Source organism: Ursus arctos, unplaced genomic scaffold (assembly GCF_023065955.2).
Source record: "Ursus arctos isolate Adak ecotype North America unplaced genomic scaffold, UrsArc2.0 scaffold_78, whole genome shotgun sequence".
In the NCBI taxonomy this organism is placed as follows: Eukaryota; Metazoa; Chordata; class Mammalia; order Carnivora; family Ursidae; genus Ursus; species Ursus arctos.
In genome coordinates, this window is record NW_026623098.1 from 91,067 (window position 1) to 106,488 (window position 15,422).

At 42.7% G+C, this 15,422-nt stretch overlaps 1 protein-coding gene and 1 long non-coding RNA gene across 4 annotated transcripts in view; one reads left to right on the forward strand and one right to left on the reverse strand.

Annotated features, from left to right (window-relative positions):
* Positions 1-15,422, reverse strand: part of CR1 (complement C3b/C4b receptor 1 (Knops blood group)) — a 109,280-nt gene that overhangs the window by 56,228 nt on the left and 37,630 nt on the right. For 2 of the 3 annotated variants that reach the window (XR_008958121.1, XM_057308922.1), the window contains 4 exons: positions 11,096-11,181; positions 9,547-9,945; positions 8,191-8,367; positions 7,989-8,091 (listed from right to left, as the gene is read on the reverse strand). Coding sequence is in view for 1 of the 3 variants with exons in the window: in XM_057308922.1 (XP_057164905.1) it covers positions 7,989-8,091; positions 8,191-8,367; positions 9,547-9,945; positions 11,096-11,181 (765 nt within the window). In the remaining 2 variants the exon portion in view is untranslated. Of the gene's footprint in view, positions 1-1,267; positions 1,396-7,988; positions 8,092-8,190; positions 8,368-9,546; positions 9,946-11,095; positions 11,182-15,422 lie in introns of those variants that run through there. The other variant, XR_008958122.1, reaches the window with a different exon arrangement.
* LOC130543093 (uncharacterized) overlaps positions 1-15,422 on the forward strand; it is a 40,392-nt gene that overhangs the window by 19,491 nt on the left and 5,479 nt on the right. The window lies entirely within an intron of this gene.

Consider the following 15,422-nt stretch of genomic DNA (forward strand, 5'->3'; position numbering starts at 1 on the left):
AGCTCTGCTCTCTAGGGCACCGCGGCACTCTCCTCTCTAGTGCACCAGGAGGAAAACAGCTCCTGATTCAAGTTGGTAAATCCAAGAACGGGAGGAAAGACATCAGAGACTGCTGTTTCTGGCCAACACATTTGGAATGTTCCTGAATGACGCCTGTGGCATATCCACAGTATTGATGAGTGAAGCCAAATTATCTAGGAAAAATAGGAAAAGGTGAGCAGAGAGGATTCTTTGGAGGCCCATCCTCCTAAAACATCTGCTTATTGTCAGAGCAGCGCCTGCCTGGATTGCCTCCGGGTCCTTGCTGGGTGACAGATATTAGCTGCCTGCCACGGAGTCCTCGAAATATACTGAGGACAAGTGCTCTGCTGTCCATGCTTTTTACCTGTCAGTGGTGCTGGAACATAATACCAAGGTCATTAAGACTCCCATAAACAGTTCATGACAGAGGGGGACAAGATAGCAGCAGAGTAGGGGACCTCGTTTTAAGGGGTCCCTTGAATTTAGCTGTATATCTATCCAACCATTCTGAACACAAATGAATTCAACCTGAGATGTAACAAGATTTATCTGGATCTCCACAAGCAGAGAAAGAGCTACTTTTACAAAGTAGGAGGTGCAGAAACTTGAATCAACCGGGGGAAATATCTGAAGATAAGCAGAGGGGGGAGGGAGCCTCCATAAGCCAGCCGCAGGAAAGTGATATAACACCAGAGCAAAAAAATTGGGACCCTTAGAAATCTCCTCTAGTAAGAGGCACCCCCTTCTGAAAAGGGCATGGGGGCAAATAGGGCAGACTTCTAGGCGGATCATTGTGGTGTCAGGATTCCAGGAGACTCAGAAAGCACGGGGGAGTCCGAACTGATAGAGTGCCCAAGCAGTGGAGCGGGGAGACTGGTTATGGTCAACGAGCCCAGAGGACTTTCAGCTCCAGGCACCGTAAACGGAGAGCTGAGCCATAGGGGGACCGCCCTCTGCGTGACCACCGGGAAAAGCACTAGAAGGTTCTGGCTGTCTGACATCCTAGGGGAAATAGAGAACGGCTTGCGCCCATGACAGGGACGGCTCTCAGGGCAGTGTGGCCCATGAGGAGACGCTGGGGACGGCACCCTCGTGAGGTAGGAGCTGTGGAGGAGGGTGCACGCGCGAGCCCACGGCCGCTGGCAGTGTGGAGTCACAGGGCACCGAGGCGCTCGCCGTCCTGTGACTCTCCCAGCAGAGGTGCAGTGGGCACGAATTGCGCTAGTCTGTGGAGTTTGGTACTCACAGAGGTGGAGACGATTGATCTGGAGTATTTGTTGGGGGGAGGGGGACCGCGACATTGTGGCTCCGGTCGGAGATTCCCACACCGCCATGTTTGCTCTGAACCTCTAAAGAGGAGCGGACAGATGCCAGGGAACAAAGGCCGGGCAGCCAACCAGCTCACATTAAGCCCATCCGCCTGACAAGGGGCGGGGCAGCTCCACCCAGGCAAAGACAGCTGAGAAGCCGGGCAGCAGGCCCCTCCCCCAGAAGACAGACTGGAAGAGCAGGTGAATGATAAGCTTATTTCCCACAGGACTGTACAACTCCAGCGCCAGGGGAAAATAATATAGGGAGCTCCAGGTGTTCCCTCACAACTCGTTTATACTTCAGGCTAAAATTTTACATTTCTTTTCTGTTTCTTTTCTTATTCTTTTTTCTCCTTTGTAACACTGCTCCCATTTCAAATAGATTCTTATTTCCCAACCTATGTTTTTAAGTCCCTTCTTAACTTTTATTTTTTTCACATATATGTTTTATAGATTTATGCCCCAGACTAGCCTGTTTTTCACTCTAGTCAACTTTATCTTGATATATATGTAAGTTCTGATTTCTTTGCAATTTTGGGATATAGTGTCTTCTAATACACAGACCAGAAATCAAGAAGGAATGGGCAGATCACCCGGCTGTGTCCACCCTGAGAGATTATAATCTCTCTCCCTGCCCCTCACCACCACCCTTTTCCGCCCTCTTTTCTTTTCTATTCTTTTCTCTTTCTTTTTTATTGTTTTGGATCATCTTGGCTTTGGTGGCAGATCTGTGATAGCTTTTGACCACTTTGTATTTTTTCGAAGGTGCATTTTGCTTGGCTCTTGGTTGATATTTTGGACTCTATACATTCCCTCAACCATCCCTCAACAGAATGACTAGGAGGAGGAACTCCCAACAAAGAAAAGAACCAGAGACATTGTCCTCTGCCATAGATCTAATGGATACGGATATAAGCAAGATGTCAGAGATAGACTTCAGGGTAGCAATCATGAAGTCAATAGCTAGGCTTGAGAAAAGCATTAGTGACAATATAGAATCTCTAAGGGCAGGAATGAGCTCTATTCAGGCTGAACTTAAAAATTCTATGAATGAGATGCAGTCTAAACTGGAAACTCTAATAGTCAGTCTAAATGAGGCGGAAGAACAAATTAGTGATCTAGAAGATAAGCTGATAGAAAGGAAGGAAGCTGAGGAAGATAGGGATAGGCAGCTAGTAGCCCATGAGAATAGACTTAGAGAGATCAATGATGCCATGAAACGTTCCAGTGTCAGAATTATTGAGATCCTTGGGGCACCTGGGTAGCGCAGTCGTTAAGCGTCTGCCTTCGGCTCAGGGCGTGATCCTAACGTTATGGGATCGAGCCCCACATCAGGCTCCTCCGCTGTGAGCCTGCTTCTTCCTCTCCCACTCCCCCTGCTTGTGTTCCCTCTCTTGCTGGCTGTCTCTGTCAAATAAATAAATAAAATCTTAAAAAAAAAAGAATTATTGAGATCCTTGAAGGGGGAGACAGAGAGACTAGAAGGTATATTTGAGGAAATCATAGCTGAAAACTTCCCTAATCTGGGGAAGGAAACAAGCATTAGTGTCCAAGAGGCAGAGAGGATCCCTTCCAAAATCCATAAAAATAGATCAATGCCCCAATATATTATAGTGAAGTTTGCAAATCTTAGAGCCAAGAAAGCTATCCTGAAAGGAGTTAGGAGGAAGAGATTTCTTACATACGGAGGGAGGAACGCCAGAATAACATCAGAATTATCCACAGAGACCTGGCAAGCCAGAAAGGGCTGGCAAGATATATTCAGGGTACTAAACGAGCAGAACATGTAGCCAAGAATACTTTATCCAGCAAGGCTGTCATTCAGAACAGATGGATAGATAAAGAGCTTCCAGGACTGGCAGAAACTGAAAGATTATGTGACCACTAAGCCAGTCCTGCAAGAAATATTCATGGAGATTCTATGAAAAAAAAAAAAAAAGAAAAAGAAAAGAAAGACCCCCAAGAGTAATATAGACCAAAAATTAACAGAGACAAACTATAGAAATAGGGACTTTACAGGCAATACGATGGCACTAAATTCATATCTCTCAGTAGTTACTCTCAGTGTGAATGGGCTGAATGTTCCCATGAAAAGGCACAAGGTTTCAGATTGGATAAAAAAGCAGGACCCATCTATATGCTATCTACAAGAGACTCATTTTGAACCTAAAGACACCTCCAGATTGAAAGTGAGGGGATGGAGAATCATTTATCATGCCAACAGACCTCCAAAGAAAACTGGGGTAGCAAGTCTTATAGCAGATAAATTAGATTTTAAACCAAAGACTGTAGTAAGAGATGTAGAGGGATGCTATATCATACCTAAAGATTCTATCCAACAAGAAAACTAAATAATTTTAAATATCCATGCCCCCAACATGGGAGAAGCCAACTACATAAACCAACTTTTAACCAAAGTAAAGAATCATATTGATAACAATATATTAATAGTAGGAGACATCAACACTCACAGCATTAGACAGATCATCTAAGCAGAAGATGAACAAAGAAACAAGAGCTTTGAAGGACACATTGGACCAGATGGACTTCGTAGATAATATACAGAACGTTCCATCCTAAAACAACAGAATACTCATTCTTCTCGAGTGCACATGGAACTTTCTCCAGAGTAGATCACATACTGGGTCACAAATCAGGTCTCAACTGGTACCAGAAGATTGAGATTATTCCCTGCATATTTTCAGATCACAATGCATTGAAACTGGAACTCAACCACAAGGGAAAATTTGGAAGGAACCCAACCACTTGGAGGTTATAAAGCATCCTGCTAAGGAATGTATGCACCAACCAGGAAACTAAAGAGGAACTTAAACAATTCATGCAAACCAATGAAAATGAAAACACATTGGTTCAGAACCTATAGGATACTGCAAAGGCAGTCCTCAGAGGGAAGTATCTAGCCATGCAAGCCTCTCTCAAAAAATTAGAAAAATCCCAAATGCAAAAGTTAACCTTACACCTAAAGGATCTGCAGAAGGAACAGCAAATAAAGCTTAAACCAAGCAGGAGAAGAGAAATAATAAAGATTAGAGCAGAAGTCAATGAACTAGAAACTAGAAGAACAACAGAACAGATCAACAAAACTAGAAGCTTGTTCTTCGAAAGAATTAACAAGATAGAGAAACCTCTGGCCAGACTTATCCAAAAGAAAAGAGAAAGGACCCAAGTTAATAAAATCATGAATGAAAGGGGAGAAATCACAACCACTACCAAGGAAATAGAGACAACCATTAGAACTTATTACCAGCAGCTACATGCCAACAAACTAGGCAATCTGGAAGAAAGAGATACATTCCTGGACACTTATAAACTATCAAGATTGAAACAGGAAGAAATAGACCATCTAAACAGACCAATAACTAGCAAGGAAATTGAAACAGTAATCAAAAACCTCCCAAAAAAGAAGAGTCCAGGGCCAGATGGATTCCCAGGGGAATTCTACCAAATATTTAAAGAAGAAATCATACCTATTCTACTGAAGCTGTTGCAAAAGTAGAAACGGAAGGAAAACTTCCAAACGTGTTGTATAAGGCCAGCATTCCCCTGAACCCAAAACCAAAGACCCCATCAAAAAGGAGAATTACAGACCAACAACCCTGAGGAGCATGGATGCCAAAATACTCAACAAGATCCTAGCCAATAGGATCCAACAGTACATTAAAAGGATTATTCACCAGGACCAGGTGGGGTTTATTCCTGGGATTAAGGGTGGGTCAACATTTGCAAATCAGTCAATGTGATTGATCACATTAACAAAAGAAGAGTCAAGAACCATATGATCCTCCAAATTGATGCAGAAAAAGTATTTGACAAAATACAGCATCCTTTCCTGACTAAAACTCTTCAAAATATAGGGATAGAGGGAACATACCTCAATATCATAAAAGCTATCCATGAAAAGCCCACAGTGAATATCATTCTCAATGGGGAAAAAATTGAGAGCTTTTCCCTTAAGGTCAGGAACACGACAGGGATGCCTAGTCTCACCACTTTGTCCAATATAGTACTGGAAGTCCTAGCCTCAGCAATCAGACAACAAAAAGAAATGAAAGGCATTCAAATTGGCAAAGATGTCAAACTACCTCTCTTTGCAGATGACATGATACATTATGTGGAAAACCCAAGAGACTCCATGCCCAAATTACAGGAACTCATACAACTATTCAGCAATTTGGCAGGACACAAAATCAATGCACAGAAATCAGTTGCCTTTCTATACACTCGAATGTGAAAGAAGAAAGAAAAATTAAGGAATTGATTCAATTTACAATAATAACAAAAACCATAAGATAGCTAGGAATAAACCTAACCAAAGAGGCAAAGGAACTATACTCTAGAAACTACAGAACACTTAATGAAAGAAATTGAGGAAGAAGACACAAAGAGATGGAAAAACACTCCATGCTCATGGATTGGAAGAATAAACATTGTAAAATGTCTATGCTGCCCAGAGTGATCTATGCTTTCAATGCCATCGCTATCAAAATACCATCAACATACTTCACAGAACTGAAACAAACAATCCTAAAATTTGTATGGACAAGAAAAGACCCTGAATTGCCAGGAGATTGTTGAAAAAGAAAACCAAAGCTCGGGGCATCACAATGCCTGACTTCAAGCTATATTACAAAGCTGTGATCATCAAGACAGCATGGTACTGGCATAAAAACAGACACATAGGTCAATGGAACAGAATAGAGGCCCCAGGAATGGACCCTCAACTCTATGGTCAACTAATCTTCAACAAATCAGTAAAGAATATCCAATGGAAAAAAGACAGTCTCTTCAATAAATGGTGCTGGGAAAATTGGACAGCCACATGCAGAAGAATGAAACTGGACCATTCCCTTACACCATACACAAAGATAAACTCAAAACGTATGAAAGACCTCAATGTGAGACAGGAATCCATCAAAATCCTAGAGGAGAACATGGGCAGTAACCTCTTCAACATCGGCCACAGCAATTTCTTTCAAGACATGTCTCTAAAGGCAAAGGAAACATAAGAAAAATGAACTTTTGGGACTTCATCAAGATAAAAAGCTTTTGCACAGCAATGGAACAATCAACAAAACCAAGAGGCAACCCATGGGATGGTAGAAGATATTTGCAAATGACATTATGGATAAAGGGCTGGTATCCAAGATTTATAAAGAACTTCTCAAACTCAACACCCAAAAAACAAATAATCCAGTCAACCAAAGGGCAGAAGACATGAACAGACACTTCTCCAAAGAAGACATACAAATGGCTAACAGACACAGAAAATGAATGTTCAACATTGCTAGCCATCAGGGAAATACAAATCAAAACCATAATGAAATACTACCTTACACCAGTTAGAATGGCAAAATTAACAAGATGGGAATCAACAAGTGTTGTCGAGGATGTGGAGAAAGGGGAACCCTCTCACACTGTTGGTGGGAATGCAGGCTGGTACAGCCACTCTGGAAAACAGGATGGAGTTTCCTCAGGATGTTAAAAATAGAGCTACCCTATGACCCAGCAATTGCACTGTTAGGTATTTACCCCAAAGATACAGATGTAGTGAAAAAAGGGGCACATGCACCCCAGTGTTCATAGCAGCATTGTCCACAATAGCCAAACTGTGGAAGGAGTCAAGATGCCGTTCAACAGATGAATGGATAAAGAAGACGTGGTTCATATATACAATTGAATATTACTCAGCCATCAGAAAGGATGAATACTTACCATTTGCATCGACGTGGAAGGAACTGGAGGGGATTATGCTACGTGAAATAAGTGAAGCAGAGAAAGACAATTATCATATGCTTTCACTCATATGTGGAACATAAGGAATAGCGTGGAGGCCCACAGGGGAAGGGAGGGAAAACTGAATGTGAAGAAATCAGAGAGGGAGACAAACCATAAGAGACCATGGAATCCGGGAACCAAACTGTGGGTTACAGAAGGGAGGGTGGTGAGGGGATAGGGTAACAGGGTGATGGGTATTAAGGAGGGCAGGCGTGGTGATGAAAACTGGCTGTTATACACAACTAAGGAATTGTTGAACACTACACCAAAAACTAATGAAGTATTATATGTAGGCCATTTGAACATAATAAAAAAAAAACCAGTTTGTGATATTACTTGAAATATGACAGTCAGGTTCATGCTCCTTCAATTTGGCCTAATTCTAATCAGATGACATATAATTAGATTGAAAAACACTCCTATTCACTCTTTCGTTCCTGTTCCAAATTCCACTATTGATTGGTTTGAAATTTTCTCAAAACAATCCTTGCATGTTACTTATCTTATAAATAACTGTCTTTGATATGCCAACTTTGTTTAAACAAAGGCTCTGCAATATTTATCCCTTCATGCCTACAAACTACTTTTCATTCATACATGTAATGTTTCCCCTAAATATTCAAGATCTGTTGTTCTACTTCTGCTGGTCAACAGTGTATTTACCATTTTCCCTTCTGAAGCACCTGTTCATGGTTCTATCTGGATCCTACCATACTTCCCAGTCACTGTGTCAGCTATTAGTCCTTTCTGGTACTTCTTTCCATTAGGCAGCTTGCTCTTTAGCTAGACCCCCTTTGTCCCCGGTGTCAGGATAGCAGCATCGAGTACTGAGTCCCTGTCTCTCTGCCAGGTCGCACTCACCCCTCATCACAAACGAAGGACACTTTCGCCCCAAGCTGGAAATTAGGTGGAAAGAGCACACGGCCGTTAGGGAGTTGTTCCAGGAAGTCGGCACATGATTTCACTAGGAAAACAACAACAACAACAACAACAACAAACAGAAGTAAGACTGTCATGTGAGGACCAAAAGGATTGATCTGCAAACAGATGAAGGTGTAGGCACCTGCACATCTCGGGGCTGCTGGGCTCCAGTTTCCCTGGGGCGAACAGCGCAGAGAAGCAGCCCCTTGGAGATCATAGCCGGGCTCACAGCGGTAGAACACTTCCTGCCCAGGGGAAAAGTTGGCCTCGTTGCCTGCGGTGTGCTTACCATGCAGAATTTCTGGAGGTGGCTGACATACTGTGGAAAGAACAGGGGCGCAGTACCAGTCAGTTATGCGGAAATGCCTTTTGCTACATTCTAACCTTTCCGAGGCATTACAGACTCATCAGTAAAGGGTTCAGGTGTAACAAAGGAAATCAAATGATACTCCTACCCTCTCCTTTTACTGTTATGGAAGTTCACAATATAGAAGGGAAATCATATGATAATTGTCTTTGTCTGCTTGACTTATTTCACTTAGCATTATCTCCTCCAGTGCCGTCCATGTTGCAGCAAATGTTGAGAATTCGTTCTTTCTGATAGCTGAGTAATATTCCATTGTATATATGGACCACAACTTCTTAATCCAGTCATCTGTTGAAGGGCATCTCGGTTCCTTCCACGCTTTGGCTATTTTGGACAATGCTGCTATGAACATTGGGGTGCATATGGCCCTTCTCTTCACTATGACTGTATCTTTGTACTATGAGAAACAAGCTGAGGGCCTCAGAGGGGAGGGGTGTGGGGGAATGGGATAGACCAGTGATGGGTAGTAAGGAGGGCACGTATTGCATGGTGCACTGGGTGTTATACGCAACTAATGAATCATCGAACTGTACATTGGAAACCGGGGATGTACTGTATGGTGACTCACATAATATCATAAAAAAACATTAAAAAAAAAAGAATATAGAAGGGAGGCAGCCAAAGTGCTCCCAGCTAGTAAGAGGCAGACTATTCAAACTGCGTTCTTCTGGGCACAAGGTCAGATGCATGACCAGAACCCCAGGGGCACTTTCTCTAGTGCTGGCTGGTCAATATGGAATTATTAGCCTTACTGGAAAGGAGTGCTGTGCCGAATAGGTGAGTTAAGGCATTTAAAGTGCTTATTGCCCAGCTGACTGGGAGGTGCCCCTCAGGTGTCAGGATAGCTGAGCGATACTGGAGCTGGTATTTTGCCCTGAGGATTGCTCTATACGAGAGTCCCAAATGTCTCCTTCTTCGATTGATGAAGCTCCTGCTTTCAAAGGGAAGGCACGTATCCATAAGCACACAAACGCACACACACACGCATACTTTCTTAATTTCATGCTTCATCGCACAGCACTAACTTGCACGGATCACCATGCATCCTTCTCCCAGAACAAACACTGATCTCCTGATCCTCTTGCAACCCATGCCCTTTGTCCGTGCCTTCATAGCCGCTGTCAGACTCACCCCTAGAGCAGCTTGGCAGCTCTGGCCCCCATTTGTTTTGGGCTTGGCATTGCACGCTGGACGGTCCTTTCAGGACAAAGCCGGGCTCACAGGTAAACCTCACGATTTCATGTAAGGAAAATAAGGTTTTGTTCTCAGATACCCTTATTGCATGTTCGATGTCTGGAGGTGTGCATTTATCGGGTATGATGCACCGAGGGGGAGGGCCGCTCCATATGCCAACGCGATTGTCTTTGCTGGTGCAATATATTGAGGAGCTGCCCACAAGCTCAAACAGCTTCTTCCCTCTCGGTCCAGGATGGCAGCGATAGGTCACCACGGTTCCATATGGAAACGATTCTCTGCCGCTGCTAAAGAATTTTCCATTGGCAATGGCTGGGGGTGGCGCACAAGGAATAGCTGGGAAAAGATATGGCAACTTAAATAATGGTGAATCAAAATACTTAGTCCGAGAAACGCAATGAGTAGAACAATTTTACATTTGTTATTAGTTTTTAATCTTTATTAATATGTAGATACATTTTTACAAGTTGTGATTTCCATGGGTGTAATAGCAAGCCTTCTGCCTTTCCTACTTACCCTACTCCTCAGGAGCATATGCATTTAAAATAATCCACATTCCATTCATTTTAGATAGCTCTTAGATCATATTATTACACCATAGTGTGCACAGTTTTCCCCTACTCATTTTCATTTGCCTTCTTCTCCTTCTTCTTCTTCTTCTTCTTCTTCTTCCTTTCCCCTCCTCCTCCTTCCCCTCTGCCTCCTTCCCCTCCTCCTCCTCTCTTTTTTCTTAAGTAGGCTCCAAGCCCAGTGTGGAGCCCAACATGGGGCTCAAACTGACAACCTTGAGATCAAGACCTGAGCTGAGATCAAGAGTCAGACACTTAACAGACTGAGCCACTCAGGTGCCCCTGGATGTATTTCTTCTAATTCTGCATGGCTCTATTTTATGTTTCTTAAGCAATTCTCTATAGTCATTTTTTAACATGACTCTTCCCTTCTAAGGTTTCCAAACCATAGTTGGAAACATTTAGGTTACTTTAACATTTTGCTATTATAAAGAATGAAACAATGAAAAGTGTATAATGAACTCCTTATAAAAATCTGTGTTTATTTCCCAAGTGTAAATTGTAAGAAGTGGGTCAACATATATGCCCAATTTGAGGCTTATGGTACATGGTGCCTTTCAAGAGGTTTTGTGGAACTCTAAGTAAGTGAAAGTGTTGATTCATCCACAGCTTCACCAACCTTGGAGAGTATCACTTTAAAAAATCTTGACTAATTTGCCAAGCAGAAGGATTGTTATACTGGGGGTAGCACAATCAACATTACTCCAAATTAATTGAAGGGAAACAAAAGCTTGAAGGCTTTTATGCATTTAAATCCCAGATTCAGAAAAGGCACAACATAAGGAAAGAGTTGCCAGAAACCCCGTAGGTATCGAGGGATAGAATGCACAAAAGGAATTCAATTAAGATTTGTATAACTTTAGGGGGAAACTTAGAATCTATTGGTAAAGGTAATCGGAAGGAGCATTTCAACTCACTCTCACAAATCGGTGGGTCGTTATCCCAGACGACAGTGTTGTCTGAGATGACGCATGCAATAGAGGTCTTACCAATAAGTCGGTATCTAGAGGGAAAGAAGAATGAATGTTATTTTCTCTGTTCATTCTCCTTCTCAAATTGCTGCTTACAAGAGATTGCAATCTTGGAGAAATCGGAAGGACAATTTCCATTTGTCATAGTACTCTCCCTTTCCCAAATTGTAGATCTTTATTTGGACTTAAATTTTTTATTCAGGGCTTCTAAGCTAAATGGGCCCTCTCCTCTTTATTACTTTAAGCTACATTTTTGTTTCAACCTAAAGTGTTGAAGACTCATCACACTAGAACCAAAGGAAATCTGAGCAGAACAAAAGAGGTGAACACGGATTTCATATTGATCCCTCTTACACTGTTGGTGGGAAAAAAAGGTGGTACAGCAACTTTGGAAAACAGTGTGGAGGTCCCTTAAAAAAGTTAAAAATTGAGCTACCCTATGATCCAGCCATTGGACTACTGCGTATTTACCCTAAAGATACAGACGTAGTGAAGAGAAGGGCCATATGCACCCCAATGTTCATAGCAGGATTGTCCACAATAGCTAAATTGTGGAAGGAGCCGAGATGCCCTTCAACAGATGACTGGATTAAGAAGATGTGGTCCATATATAGAATGGAATATTACTCAGCCATCAGAAAGAACGATTACACAACATTTGCAGCAACAGGGACGGGACTGGAGGAGATAATGCTAAGTGAAATAAGTCAAGCACAGAAAGGCAATTATCATATGGTTTCACTCACTTATGGAACATAAGAAATAGGGAGATCGGTAGGAGAAGAAAGGGAAGAAGAAAGGGGGAGCAAACAGAAGGGGGAATGAACCATGAGAGACTGTGGACTCTGGGAAACAAACTGAGGGCTTCAGATGGGAGGGGATGGGGTATTGGGATAGGCTGGTGATGGGTATTAAGGAGGGCACATATTGCATGGTACACTGGATGTTATACACAAATAACGAATATTGGAACATTACGTCAACAACTAAGGATATACTGTATGGTGACTAACATAACATAATAAAAAATTACGATAAAATTAAAAAAAAGAGAGAAAAGAAAATGTTAAAGGCAGACATTCTCAGTTAGCATGCCACAAACTGTTCAACGTGAGCCATAAAACTTGGGAAATTTAAATTCCCCTCATTGAGAATGTCTTGCAAAACTATAGTAGAATATTAAAACCAGGATATTGACATAGGTATAATCCACCAATTTTATTCAAACGTCCTCAGGTTTGTTTATACTAACTTGTGTGTGTGTGTGTGTGTGTGTGAGGGTACTTACATCTATTCAATTGTTTATACAGACTATTTTTAAGAGGGGTTTTAGGTTCACGGTAATATTGACCAGTAATAGTTACCATATACTCCCTTTCCCTACACATGCATACCTTCCCACATTATCGACATCCCCCACCAGAGTGGTAGAGTTGGTTGCAATTGATGAACCTACATTGACACATCATTATCACCTGTGGTCCATACTTTACATTAGGGTTCACTCTTGGTGGTGTACATTCTATGGGTTTGGACAAATATATAATGACATGTATCTACCCTTACAGTATCACACAGAGAACTTTCACTGCCCCAAACATCTTCTGAGCTCTGCCAATTCCTCTTTTCCCCCTCCCAACCTCTGGTAACTATCAGTCTTTTTACGCCATATTTTCTTTTCCAGAATGCCACTTTCCTGGAATCGTACAGTATTTAGCCTTTTCAGATTGGATTCTTCCACTTAGTAAAATGCATTTAAGTTTCCTCCATGTCTTTCCATGGCCTGATAGCTCATTTCTGTTTTCCGGAGTGGGTTTATGATTTTATACTCCTATCAGCAGTGAATGAGTGCTCCAGTCCCTCTACCTCCATGCTAGCATTGGGTGTTTTCACTAGGGTGTATTCTAACCATTCAGATATGTGTGCAGTGTTGTTCCATTGTTGTATTAATTTGCATTGTCCTAATGGCTAATGAAGCTGAATACCTTTTCATGTATTTACTTTCCATGGATATATTCTCTTCACTGAAATGTCTGATCATGTCCATATGGGGTTCCATAGTGTACCTCCATTGAAACCCCAGAATCCCACTTCTATTGGCAATAAGGTCTTGGCAGATATAACAGCTAATATGAGGTCATACTGGATTAGTGTGGGCCCTAATGCAAAGACTGTTGTCTTCAGAAGAAGAAGGACATTTGGACAAGGAGACAGACAGAGGGAAGACAGTGTTAACCTATAGAGAGGCAAAGCCAAGTGAGAACAGAGGCAGAGATAGGAGTGATGTGTTTGTAGTCGAGCGATGCCAAGGACAGCTGGCAACCACCAGAAGCTAGGAGGAAAGCATGAAATGGATTCTTCCTCAGAGCTCCCAGTAAGAGCCAACCTGTGGTCACCTTGGTTTCAAACTTCTTCAATTCTATCCCTAACTTGCTGTGAGTTTGTATCATGAATTGGTATTGGATTTTGCCAACTGCATTTTCTGAGTCAACTGATAGGAACATATACATTTTCTTCGTTAGTCTGTTTATAGAGTTGATCGAGTTGATTGATTTTTGAATGTTGAATCCATCTTGCTTACCTGGAGTAATTTCCACTGTGGTCATTGGATGCAATTCTTTTCATGCATTGTTGGGTTCGATTTGCTAATATATTAGAGATGCTAAAAACATCGTCAATAAAGTATAGCAAATCAAGTCCAGAAGTATATAAAAAGGATCATATACAATGACCAACTGGGATTTCTTCCAAGTATGCAATTACTATTTCTACAGAGACAGAACTCACAGTTAGTAAGCTCTTTTCTTTCAGTACTTGAACTAGGTGGGCTCCTTCCTTCTGGTCTCCATATTTTCAGTTAATAAATCCACCGCCGTTCAAATTAAGTTCCCCTATAACCAGCATGTCCTTTCTCTCTCGTTGCCCCTAAGAATTTTTTTTTTCGAGGGGATTTGTAATTACTTATTGAAGCGATTTTATGATGGCTGCCTTAAAATCTTTGTTAGAGAGCTCCAGCTTCTACTTCCTCTTGGTCCTGGCATCAGTGGATTATCTTTTCTCAGTGAAGATGTGATTTTCCTGGTTCTTGAAGTGACACGTGATTTTCTATTGTACCCTGAACATTTTGGATATAATGTTAAGAGACGCTTGATCTTATCTGAATCTATTTTAGCGTGTCACCACCTCTTTAGTGCTGTGTGTACATTCTGGCCATCTTTCATGGGCTTTGGTTCCAATGACTTTAATTTTCCAGTCTTGCAGTGCTATTCTGCTGCTTCCTTCTCACGGCTCCACTTACATTCCTCATGGGTCCCTGCTGATGCTGCCTGTGGACAGTGGAGGTCTTCTCTGAACTGCCTGCTGTCAGTAGGGGAGGAATGGGAGATGTTGGGACCTTAGATGGAGAGTAAGCTCTCTGGCCTTCTCTGGCTATCTGGGGAGGGTGCAGGTCCCCCTTCATTTGTGTTGTTGCCACCAGGGGAGCAAAGCATCTATCTGGGCTGCATTTTGCTGCTGAGTGGAGAATCAGGAGACACGGGCCTGGGAGGCTTTCTCCTAGTGGATGGAGGATCCAGAAACCACGAACATGGTTTCTGTTCTGCTGCTGGGTTGGTGGCTCCCTGCCGTGGGTGTGGGGTCAAGAGATGCTGGGCCTGCATTGTTTTCTGCAGCTGTGTGGAGGGCTGGGACGCTGGGCCTTCTGGCATCTGTCGCATGAGTGGAGGGGTCCTCTTACTGCCGGCTTGAAGTCTCAGTCTCAGAATAGGGCCCAGTGCTGCTGGCTGGTGTGGGGCATGAGGCAAAATTCTCATTGGGACTAAAGCCCAGGTCTTCCCATTGATACAACTGCTGGTGGACTGGGACCTGCTGTGGGACTTGAGAGTGATAGACTCCCCACCCCCATCCCTGATTTCTGCTTATGCTGTTCTTGTGGGCAGATTGGGCCACTATATCCATCAATGTGTCTTCCCACGACAACCTCACTGAGGTTCCCTTTTCCTGTTCCTTTGACCAGAGAACAGGCTTCACTCTCCCTCTGTCTCCGCTGCCTGTTGACTATTCAGGGTGGTATTCCTTTCCAGCACCCAGTCTGAGAGATAAAAAGAAAACTCAGGGTCCTCACTATGGTGTCATTCTTTAAGATCTGCAGTCCCCCAGTCCCTCTTCTTTCCACCTTTCCAAGTCCTTTTATGCTTGCATGTTGAGCAGTTTCCAGGGTACTTAGTTACATGTAGAGAGAGACTCAGGGAAAGGTGAGTCTGCCCATCTTGTC